Source organism: Stylophora pistillata, chromosome 10 (genome assembly GCF_964205215.1).
Source record: "Stylophora pistillata chromosome 10, jaStyPist1.2, whole genome shotgun sequence".
In the NCBI taxonomy this organism is placed as follows: Eukaryota; Metazoa; Cnidaria; class Anthozoa; order Scleractinia; family Pocilloporidae; genus Stylophora; species Stylophora pistillata.
In genome coordinates this window covers 9,418,710-9,431,097 of record NC_142528.1, presented here as the reverse complement: position 1 = coordinate 9,431,097, position 12,388 = coordinate 9,418,710, and the positions used below count along the sequence as shown (strand labels likewise).

Below are 12,388 nucleotides of genomic sequence, written 5' to 3'. Positions count from 1 at the left end.
TTCCCTGCAGCCAGCAGAAATAACAATTCCGCACCTCTGTGTTTACTACTTAAGAATCACGTGTTTAGATTCGCGTGATAAGAAGAGGGGGCGTGATTTTTGAAGCTGCACGTTTTGTGCTTGTAGTCTAAGCTGATGAAATGGTGCCGACATCACAAAGTCACGTTAGCAAGATGAAAGTGGAGATAAGTTGAGAAGTTCTCTGCAGTTAATATTGAATAACCGTGACGAACTTGGAAGTCCGCTGTGTTCCTGATTAAAATTTACCAGCGAAGAATTTAAATCGGCAACACAATATGTGTGGTTCAATCCGTTACCCTATGAGAGAACCTAGATGGCGCTCCATTTGGGGGGTGACCGTGAATTTCCATTCTCCTTTAGACGCGCGTACGAGCAACGATGACGGGAGAAACTACTGGCTGTCAAATTAATGAAGTGACTTTACGAACCATTTCTGATGAGCTGATCCTTCTTGGCGGCTAAGCTCAGTCTTCAAAAAAAGGGGAAAAATCAATAAACGCGCACGGTTTTGTGTGGGCTTTATTACACTGGGCAATCGGCACACCCCCTCCCCTCCCCCCTGATTCCCCCCTCCTCACCCTACCGATTCCCCCTTGATGAGATGTAGCAGTTAATATTGCGATGAGCTCAATGAAATAGGCTTTTTTAAATCCTGGTCGACAGACAGTTTTAATCGTAATTGCATATAGTGATTGCCTCCGAACATTATTTGAATGCTATTGTTCCGTTGGTAAATTCCAGAGCAGGTAATTTTCAGAGCGATTTGGTGTCTCGAAGGCAGAAAGAGCCGTACTGAACCAAACAGCAGTCAGAGTTATCTTTCATTTGATTGAGTGACAGGACAGATATAATAAAAACGAAATTAATGTGGCTCTTGAAATTCCTGTAGCTGTTTCACCGTTTTTTTTTTCTCAGGGAGAGCAGCCAGTTTCTAGTCTTATCGATATGAATCCTTCTCCACTGTTTGCCGCCCACTTTGTTATTGTCCGACATTGTGTGTCTCTATTTTATATTTACCTTTAATCTCTTCCGTGAGAATTAGAGTCTAGACAGTGTAGCTTGAGTGGCACCTTCATTTTATTTCTGGCCCATTTAGCCGGCTTTTTCAGCCTCTTATTCACCTGGGGTATCGTAAATACAGGTTCAAAAATGCCTTATGTTTAACACGTCTTTAACGAGAATATACCTGTACAACTTCAAGAATGGTCACAATATTTTTATCAACTGAAGAGCCACTTTTTTAAATTTTCGTGTTCCAAGAAGTGAACGGTCAATTAATGATTGTGCTTGGAAAGTGAGAAAAGTTAAATTATGCTTGGAGTAGTCTAAATATGGTCTACGCCGTGTAAATGAGACAAAAAGATTTAAACACGAAGGCGCGCTATAAAAGGAGCCTTAGGTCCCACTGGACCATTTGTCAATCAACCGTCGTGTGATGTAGAACTCTTAGAGTCAAGTCAGCTTGAGCTACAGCTACTCCAAAGCAGTGAACAGCGGGCGCATTCCTCAAAATTGTTTTATGTCTTCATCACAATACAAGAATTTTTGAGATTTGTATTTCCTTTCTCCAATGGAAACTGTCTTTATTTGTGGCGGTAAATTTGAGATCGAAGTAGGTGGTTCGCACGTTACCTCATGCCCCCATGCTGGTGGAAGTAAACAATAGATATCTCATTAGCTCCTTTTGTTCGTCTACCAGCATTTAAATTTGACCCGCACACGTCAACGGTGAGTGACAAATGAGCCTAGGTCTTCCCAGGGAAGACTTCCTTATATAGCGCGCCTTCGTGTTTAAGGAGATTTCGCAGACCCTAAAAAGAAAAAGCGACACAGGCTTTATTTTCTTGACTTCGATCCGCTCACAAGAAAGGACCTTTTTAAGTATCTAAGTGGTGTAGACCGGTGGTGCGTGCTAACCTTGATGTGGTTTCATGAATACAAGAATCTGATTGGTTCTCTCCTAATTATTTCTCGCTTGCGAACTGAAACCGTGACCGTAAGAGAAGGAAAATTAATCACTGACTAGCGTTTGTAGTATTTTGAATGCTTTGAGTGTGATTGGGAAAATTGTCCTCTTTATATGATTAAGTCGTAGTCCATTTTCCCGTATAGGTAACTGACGCGTGGGACTCTTGTAGCGGCTATGCAATTATTTCATGGAACTAAAAATAACGAAATGCACAACAAAGCTCACATCGCTTTGATCCGCTTGTTCTCCCTGAGAAATGACTTATAATCTTATCTTTTGTGCATGAAAACAAAGCGTGCGAAAGATCTTTTAGATGGGCAAAGCTGTACGATCCTCGCGGTTTAAGGATCTCAAAGTTAAGCATAACTGTGAGCTGGGTTCCTCAAGGTAACTGCACTCAATAATGATTCTTGTTCAACGAAGTGAAGCAGTAGAGCAGCATCTTGATCTCTCCATTTCTGCCAGTTCTTCGTGAGACTTGAATACTGCTCAGTCTTTGGTGAGTAAAGGTGATTACAGACGTGTGATAGTACGATGATTCCAATCGAATTAACACTCACTGTTGGTACAGCAACTAGTGTCAAAGAGCGGCAGTTTGTGGATGTGCAATGATTGCAAATTTTCAAATTGAAATAATTGGCCGCCTTTCCACACTCCAGATTGACAAAGTACAAGCTAAGTGGATCAATAATTGAACACTGCTATCTAAAGTGAGTCGAAAATCGGCTCTTACTCGCATGGGAAACGAAAACAAGCTACTGATGGTTGAAAGCTCATACAAACTTTTAACATTTTCGATAAATAGGTACTTGTACTTGCAAGTGATACAGTGTGCATCACTAAGTGGACTCGTCATTAGTTAGGATATCGTCTTCATTTAAAAGAAAGGTTTGATCTCAACACGACTTTAGAAGTCGTGAACACTGGCTGAATGACTGTAAACACTGCTCTATCTTATATGAAAACGCATTTGCACTCAGGGTGATAAACTTTACATTCCATCGAGATATATACATTTTCTTCACGTCTTGACTATTGTAACAAAAAGTCGATACGCATCACATCACTTGGCAGTAGTTTGAAATCGAGATCTTCCGTTCATTGAATCGGTTTCAAAAGTCCGAATGATTGCTGAAAAACTCATTTCATATGACCCACCGTCTGACAGAGAAACAGGCAGTGTTGTAATCCACGTCATAAAGTTGAGTGATATTGCACAGCTGAATAAGGCAGAACAAAAAAGATGTGACCAAAGTACTCAGAAAACTAAGTGGACATGAGATTGTGCAATGGTGTTCGTGTACATATGCATGTGCTAGAACGTCTGTCCGCTATGTGAATCAGACACTAATTAATTTAACGCCGTTCGCCTTTGTTCTTACTAATGAACTCACATGGGTGTGTTTGGAACTGAACGGGTCCTTTCTCACGTTTTTAGACGGTAAGAAAGTGAACAATGACAAACCCGAAACCAAATAGAGCTACTCAGCCTCTTGATCTAGTCACAAAGACCTTATGTTATTTTTTATTTGATGCCCCTTGTGCTAGTATTATCCGGAAATTCTGGATACAAAATTCTCCCTCCAAGTAATCAACCTCAGACATTTTTCTATTTTGAAATCAAAATTTTATTTTGGTTTCTTTTGATTTGATTTCTTCCTAAATAGTTGCCAACGGAACGACATTACTTGCTCATCTTAACCCTTTTACTCCCAAGAACTCATCAGTGATTCTCCTTACTGTCTGCCATACGATTCTTATCATGTTAGTATGGAGAATTTCGTATTGGACCAACTAATATCCCCTAATTGATATCTGGCATTAATTCTTAGTTGTCTCAGCGTGATATTGCATTGATGTTGTTAGGAAAAAGTCTGTCTAGACGACTCATGAGGATCAAAGGTAAAAATCTTGGGTGCGTCTGATAGGCCAGACGGCTGAGAAAATTAAAACAACGGATTTGCGTATGAAACTTCTATGCCCTGACAGAAGGATGCGCGGTTCCGCTTTTAGTTACGCGAAGCTCCAGACAATGTTGAATTTCAAGTGCATGGCCGTTTGGTCGTATGCTTAGCCGCGCCCGTATCACGTGAGTAAAAGGTAATGATTCTCGTCAGACAATTGACGGATTGAGGATTTTAAGTGACTCACGTAGTTCAGTTCCGAATCAATGAAGAAAATTCACGTTTTTCAAGACCGGGAGGATTTCGAAGATGCGATTAAAATTTCCACGAAGGTGAAAAGTAGCGTTTCCAGTTGATTTAATTCAATGATCCAAGAAGTGTACTTTGGCAAATTTCAAGCAAAAAGTTTTTATTTGAATGGTATACAACTATTCACTCGCCTATGTAGAGCACAAAAATAAATATATCCCCTCCATGAGCTATAATAACCAAATTGTATGTTTCTCAATGAAACTCTTACAATGTCTTTCAGTTTCTGAATTTCCAAAATTTCCGGCCTACCAAGCGCGCCATTGTATGAGATTAAGAGATTACAAACTACGAGATGGAATGTTCCACATACTTTTCATATCATTTCATTTGCCATTGTTTGTTGAGTATAATTACACTAGTTGTTAACAGAAAAGGAGAAGTAATGGCTGGGAAACATTGCAACGTTGATAAGCCTCATGAAAAATTCGGTTTCCTTAAAGGCCCACTGTATAAAAGTGAACTGATAGCTTTACATTGAAAAAGTGAAATAAATTTTGAAAGAGAATCATTTGACAAATGATGATGGGCAAATTTTCCTTGTTCTAGGTTCGTCGATCACAGTGCGCACTCTGGATCGCTTTAAGCCACGTTAGATATCCTTTAGACTGATTCAGTTTAACGCTACATCGCGCTATCTAAAACTTCTCGAAAGTAGAGTTTAACTACAGCACCAATGTGAACTGTCACCAGAAACTAAGTATCACAATAGTTTACGTGCGTTGAGTTCTTTCTTCCAAATCAATGAACTGGAGTTGAATAAACAATTCCAGATATACCAAAAAAATCAGGCTGATCATAAAACTGAAGTTTTAGACATCCATACACCTCAGTACGACTTGTTATGAACTATTTCTTGCTTGGACACAGCCAGAATGTCTTCGTCTTAACAGGCGGACTTTGATGCCCATGGATGAAACTCTTGCATCACCAAAATGTCTTTCTTGAAACAGCGCACATTTCAGATCAAAAGTCAAACTGTAGACCAAAAAGGCTAAGAATGTTTCTTGAACGGAGTATCTGATGAGGAACTGATCTCTTCAGACGAAGCTCGTAAATCAGATGAACTCAGACAGTACAGTTTCTTCTGCCATCTCTTAATTCCCTTTGCGGGGCACTTCAAACTGGGTGGCGTCCTTACTCTGCAATCTTCTATTGCCTCAATATTTTGAAAAATGACTTTAAAAGCCTTCTGCATTTCTCTTTCGAAATCCATCTTCTAAGACTCCTACCGACTCTTTGGTTTTGCATGGGTTCATTCAAACCTCTTCTAAACGACTAGACGGTTCTAAAAATACTACCATTACTTAGATCTTTTTAGAGGACCACTCATTGTGATTGAGGTAGTCACGAGAAATCTAACCAACCAATAGTAAGGCTTTATTTGTCCTAAGTCATGCAATCATTTCGCTATTCTTCGTTGGCCTGACGTTCACCCATTTATGGTTAAGTGCACATAATGAATAGATTTTTGTATGTTTATGAATCACTCGTCTAAAATCTGATTAAATGTGCGATAAACATATACAACCGTAACCGCTACTCTACTCCTCCTGTTTTCTTCATGTTCTTTAGTCTAGAGCATAAAGTTCTTCTGTCATATAGAACCATTTAATGTACAACCTTTTGAGGCTTTTTTCTTTAACCCCACTCGCCCTGAGGGTTCTTTATTAAGTAACATGAACAAGCCTGTTATGGTAATCTCATAGCCTTTTATCATCACATGGACGTCATTTCTCGGCCATTTTGATTGCAGCTTTTTTGGTTATAATTGCTAAATGTATGGGTGGTTTTACTATGATTTGTTACGAACAAAAACCAGCTCTACCCACAAAAGCTCTTAACTCCGCCCTGAACTACAATAGATACAAAACACCTATTGAACCGTGGGTCCGGAGAAAGCTGAAAGAAACTGGCTCAAAACCGGGTCTGACTAGTTTGAGAATGTAGAACTCAGCATTTCTACGTTTGAAAACCATACAAACTGTAACCTATTATTCGCGCTTCTCAATACAAAGAATCACATTAAGAACACCTGATTTCTTCTAAGAATAGGACACTATCAATATAGGTGCCCTTGAGCTACTCAATACTTGATTTGAGCAGAATTTAACTATACTTGAGATGACAAAAAATATATTCATTTAATTTAAATAAGGAGTGATCACGTCTCACCACGCTACTGTTTCCTTTTTGAGATCTTGACCTGTTTCCATCAAATCTTGCATCTTTAATTGATGTCTTTCCGGCAGTAAAAAAGAAAAGATAGAAGGCAAGTTCATCTTAAGCCCACCACTCACTAATGATTCACTTCACCTGGTAGTAAATTGCTGCTCAGTTCAGTCTTTCGGTGTTCCTTAATCCTTTAATTCCCATGGGTGACCAAGACAGAATTTCTCCTTACAATAGCAATATGATATCAAGCAGACAAGTGATGAGAATAAAGAAAAATATCAATCAGGGGATTATTAGTTGATCTAATACCAAATTCTCTGAACTATATGGCAAGCAGATTTCGCTGAAATCCTGAGATCAAGGAACCGTTGACCGAAAACTCACCCACAATATCTCTTAAGGTTGTCTCGTACACTAAGTTTACTCGTTCTTTTTTTCGACAACCGTTCTCGAAACGGCAGTGAACAACTAGGTCAACTAACGTGCGCCAGTTACCAGAAAAGAGAACGAATCTAGTAAGTACTCAGGAGACGAGTGATAATAAAAAGTGATTGAATTCTTGTGAGGTTAGATAGAAACTTTATTAACGTGTCAAAGAACCTTCTAGTTTGGGAGATATCCCATACTAGTGTGGGGACACAAATAATATGGATAAAAATTATTTACAAAGAATATTACCTACTTAAGAATAAAATTAAGTCATATCATGTATGAAAAAATATGAAATGAATTAAGAAGTACATAGAGCACAGCCCCTGCAGCCATCATCTAAAAGGGAGCTGAGGTCACGCTTACGTATGCGGTTTTTGAAACTAGCTAATGTTGTGGCTGATCTGTCATAAGTTGTCAGTTTACTCCATAATTTAGGTCCTAAATAGCGTAGTGAATGTTTGCCGTAAGTTATTGTGTTGTGTCTAGGAATAGAAAAGTCGGCCTGTCTTAAATTATAGGAAGCGTTGTGTTTCTGTAATATATTACAAATATTCAAGGGGCTAAGGTTGAGTTTAACTTTGTACATTAAAATGCATATATCCTGTAAGCGTCTGTTTACTAGCGAAGGTAAATTAGCTTTCTGCAGCAAACGTTCACAGGTGGAGTGTTTATCTTTGAATACAGCCCTTAGGCCTCTTTCTTGAACTCTCTCCAGTCTGCGACTATCTCTAGATTTACAAATATGCCATGTGAGATGGCAGTAGGTTAGATATGGTAGAATGGCTGCCTTAAAAAGTTGTAATTTTGCATTTGTTAGAAGCAAGTTGCGGAGTCTCATAAGCACACCAATCCTTTGACTAGCTTTGCTACAGATAGTATTTATATGATTATTGAAGTTCAAATTTGAGTCAATTGTGACTCCGAGAAGTTGGAGAGTAGCGGTGGTGTTGATTTTCTCTTTGTTTACTAAGATAGCGCATTCTTCGATGTTATTTTCAGAGTTGATGTTGCTACCAATAATTAAGGTTTGGTATTTTTTAAGGTTGTGATCAAAAGTTTTTAAGCAGTCGATAATCAATGAGTTCAGAAAAGATGATTTACAAATAATTAAGAATTTCAATTTACAAATTTGAAGATGAATAAGATCCAAGAGTATTATTTCATTGTTCAGTGCAAGGGTCTAATTATGGTATATATGTGCACGATCCTCGCAGTAAAGCACTATTTAAGCAATAGTTAAAATTCAGGCCTGTACGTGATTCGAACCACTGATCTCTGCGATACTAGTGCAGCGCTCTACCAATTGAGCTGACAATCCAACTGGGAGCAGGCCATTAAATTAATTCGACATAAACCCGTAAGATGAGGAATCAAACATAAAGAATATATGAAAGACACATATCTGAACTGCGCTTATGAAACGTATAAGTGCACGATCATCGCAGTAAAGCATTATTTAAGCAATAGTGAAGATGATCTAACAATGATTGACTTGAAATGTTCATCTCATACTTAATCTTTATTTTGCCATTGTATATTCCACGCTCCGGAGTATGTACGTAACATGAAGGGCTAAGGCCTGATAACTACGCTGAAAGAAATAATGTTTACATTGCACTGAGGGAAGGTCGTGATTTATTATCGCTGGGGGAGGGGAGGGGAGAGTGACTGGTCCCTAAAGTTTGAAATTTTGTCCCTGCCTTATGTCCCCATATCAGGCCCTTCGATTCTTCAATTTCCTACCCTCTAGTAACTAGTTTCACTTCCTTCGTTAAAACAAAAGGAATCAGTTTAAAAGAAAACTTACTTTAAATTTACTCCTGCATAACATGGTTACACACTTAGCTGAGCTCATCGAAAATTGCTTTTCCTAAGATATCGACAATCCTCTAAGTCCTCTAACTCTCTTATCTCAGTCACCATTGGTGTCGAATTAGTGCCAGAGCCCTCAGAAATATATTCTTTTGTTTTTGTCCGCTGATTCTCCAGAACTGTCCTCTTTTCCAAAGAAGTTGCGCCAGATTGAAATATTGGTGGAAGAATAACGGGAGGTAAAATATCTGATAGCGTCTTAGTCCGCTTCATTCTCGCTCCCTCAACGATGCTTGAACGCTCTGGCGGTTTTATCACTCCTGTTTTGCGTAACCTCGGCCGGTTGGTTTCGTTTGCTCCCTTTTCAACTGCCAGTCGCGAATGATTGAGTCCCCTGTTTGTTTTCGCTTTTTGCTCAAGCGCCTCACGAATCTCTACAGGACACTTCAACCCTTGCAATTGCGAGCTCGACATCTCCAGCTCGGAAAAACTTCTATACCGCGACATGAGAGGTTTTCCAGCCGCATTTCGCAACCCCATTGAGCCTTCGAGTTCGTTCGATGTTTGTTGAGAATCCTTCACAGAACGCTCTTTCATCTGCGATTCAAACTTCTGGAGTAAAAGCTTCTGTTTCTGTTGCTGGTAATCTACTTCCTTTGCTATTCTTTCTTTGTCAAGTTGTCGTGTTACTCTCCCCAACGCAATCCTGTCACCAGTGTTCCTCGTCAAAACATGTCGCACCAAACCTTTTGAAATCTTCCTCTGACGTAGATCGTCGTCCAGTCGATTGCCTCCAATTTTTTTGTTTTCCATCTGAAAAATTGCCACAAGTCGTAAACCACACGGTGCAGGTGAGTTCTTCAGTTAAACATACGCAGCTCATTTCACAACTATCGTGATATCCTCCTGCTTTGATTAAATAATTGTCTGCCTGGTGAAAACATACACTTAAAGAAACCTACGTCAATATTTCACAACATGCATCAAACTATTATCTGGTATAGCTACGCTCAAAATGACCATCCAAATGCTTACTTTCAGAACAGCGGGAAACAAACAAGGAAACTGAAATGAATCAGGTGATGACATTCTGACAAAAGCGTTTGAGTGTGTTTGTGATCTCTAAAGCTTTTTGTTTGTGTTCAACGTCAAATGTAACACCCATTCTTAATACACAGACACCAATCCCAAAAATGTTGCATTGTGTAGGTCTGGTGCTTCTCTTATTGTGTATTCTGAAGGAGTAACAATACGGTCTGACCATCTTGATAAACGCAGCTTCAGTTTTTGAAATTCGTCAGTTTGAATCGTTTTCAAGGCTTCTCAATCTTCGGTCATCGTTGTCTCTTCTCGGAGTAAAACTGTCCCTTCATTGATTATCTGTCCAACCGAACTCAGGCTGATAATTTTTTGATCACTTAATTAGAGTCCTTAGAAGCTACGGGTAAATTTTTGATCGCAAGAAAGGACTCGTTACAATTTTGGGGCAGTTTCTTCATCTTGCGACGTGAAAACATCTTGCCTTCTGGTTCTCGCTTTTCATTAAGGATCGAAAAAGTAGCTTGGAGATTTTGGTATGAAGACTTTGAAGCAGGCAAAGTCAAAACATTGACAATATGAACGCGTCATTTTAAGGCAAACAACTCGATAAAATGTAACAAAACACGTCTACCTTTGGAGAGACAGGATCCGTTCTTACCCCCATGGTGATGTTAATGAATCATTGAGTTGTAGACCATATAATTAAGACAAGTTCTTTAAAGCGAGAAAAGCAGAACTTTCAAGCCAGAAAAGTAAATTGACCCAAGGAGGGGTCATAAATTGTGTTAGATTTTGTTCGCAGTTATTTGCCAGCTTGGAAAGTACATCCCAAAGGGAAATACCGGTTTTCTTCTAATTCAACGATTAGTATTAGCTTTCCAAAAACAACTTGTTAGTCTAGTGGAAATTTTTCTGCACACGGGAGACATTCTCTTGGTGAGATGACAGCAGATTGGAAGCGGACCCTCTTTTTCTCCAAAATGTCAAAGAGAAATGATTGATTGCTGTCGAAAGCTAAGAGGAGATTTTGGCGGGAGAATATGATTATAAGATACCCCCCTCCTTCCCGCCCCCCTTCCTAAAACGCATGCGCACACTGCACACAAACATAGAAAATTATACGTATGATGCACGATCCACGCAGTAGAGAGCGCTATTTATGCAATAGCGAAAATCAGACCTGAAAGGATTGTGCATCATACGTATCTATAACCGCAGTTCAAAATATATGAACTTCATATATTCATCGTATCTGATTTATCATCACGGGTTTATTACGAATCAACTTAACGGCCTGCTCCCAGTTGGCTTGTTAGCTCAATTGGTAGAGCGCTGCACTAGTATCGCAGAGGTCAGTGGTTCGAATCCCGTACAGGCCTGATTTTTTTCAGGTCTGATTTTCGCTATTGCATAAATAGCGCTCTCTACTGCGAGGATCGTGCATCATACGTATCAATAACGGCAGTTCAAAATATATGAACTTCATATATTCATCGTATAGAAAATTATATAACACGGACTGGGGTGAAACTGCACGTGAGTTACGTAATGTAAAATGGTATGGCATTCATGTGCGTCACTTGACATTCCACTAAATTTCTGACAGAAGCCTCAGAAAAAAAAATTAAAGGTGAACTGTAATTTTCAAGTGCAGGTTAATATGGGATCAAGCTAAAAAAAAGTGTTAAATACTAGTCAATTTATAAATCTTGAGGCCGACCGCCCAACCATGAAAATTTCTTCATGCTCAAGGTCACTCTATTTTATTCACTGAATGAGGGTATTTAATGAAAGAAATCGTTCTCACGAAGCATCAAAATTTTGATTGATGTGTTTTAACTTTTTTACACATCAGTCCTTTAACATATCACGTGTCTACAGACTGAAAGGTTTCACATGGTTTCTAGCGGTCGACGAGCGCTTTGCACGTGAACAACAGTTACGTGCGTGACTGAACCCATTCAATTTTTGTAGCAAAAAAGAATGTTTATATCATGCGTTAATATTACATAATTAATCTGATGGTAAACAGCATGATTAAATGGCTTTCTCTTTCTCTTGAATAAGTTGAAATAGATCCGTATTTTCACTAGGCGATTAATTAGCTCCTTTGAATATAATTCGTCCATCAGATCAAGAAACAGAAGTTGTTCTGACAGCCGCAACTCTTTTAGTTCTCTGAAGTCAGCCAACAAAGATTCCGCACACTTTCCAAGTTAGGACGCTCTTCGCATCCATGATAGAGACAATGTGCTACAGTCTTAATGAAGTAAATGGAAATTCCTTGTACGACATGAGCTATATCAGTTCTACACATCCATCTTTACACACTAAAACAGCGTCCTTTGGCTGATCTGTGCTGTTCTTCGAACTCGGTGGAAACTCCGTTTACCGGTGCACTAAGTTTACGTTGCTGTCGACTAACTCCATTCTTTGAATGATTCCAATAGACAGACGTCTTACGTTTGGTTTCCAGAACTTTGATGTTGTGAAAAATAACTTTAAAAGACTCATACATTTCCTTTTCAAAGTCCATGTTAGCTTTTGAAGTGGTCCTCTCCGCTTAAGAGAAGAAGTTGATTTTGTTATCCGCTTGTTATAGCCTTGAGATCACTCACTCTCCAAACTGAAGACTTACTGAGTAACATGAATTGCACGCACGCGCATATATTCCATTATCACTCAAACTGCATTTGTTTCCAACGCTTTTTAATTAACGAAAACT

The 12,388-nt window shown here is 39.1% G+C and overlaps 1 protein-coding gene across 1 annotated transcript; it reads right to left on the bottom strand.

Moving 5' to 3' along the window:
* Positions 1-4,286: 4,286 nt before the first annotated feature.
* LOC111340318 (uncharacterized) lies at positions 4,287-10,168 on the bottom strand. The gene has a single exon (XM_088736495.1). It carries the CDS (start codon positions 9,433-9,435, stop codon positions 8,662-8,664), a length of 774 nt encoding a protein of 257 aa, XP_088592621.1. The 5' UTR covers positions 9,436-10,168; the 3' UTR covers positions 4,287-8,661.
* Positions 10,169-12,388: the final 2,220 nt, after the last annotated feature.

What these genes read in the sequence shown, in the direction of transcription:
- LOC111340318 (XM_088736495.1), bottom strand. Translation starts at nt 9,435, where the DNA reads ATGGAAAACAAAAAAATTGGAGGCAATCGACTGGACGACGATCTACGT.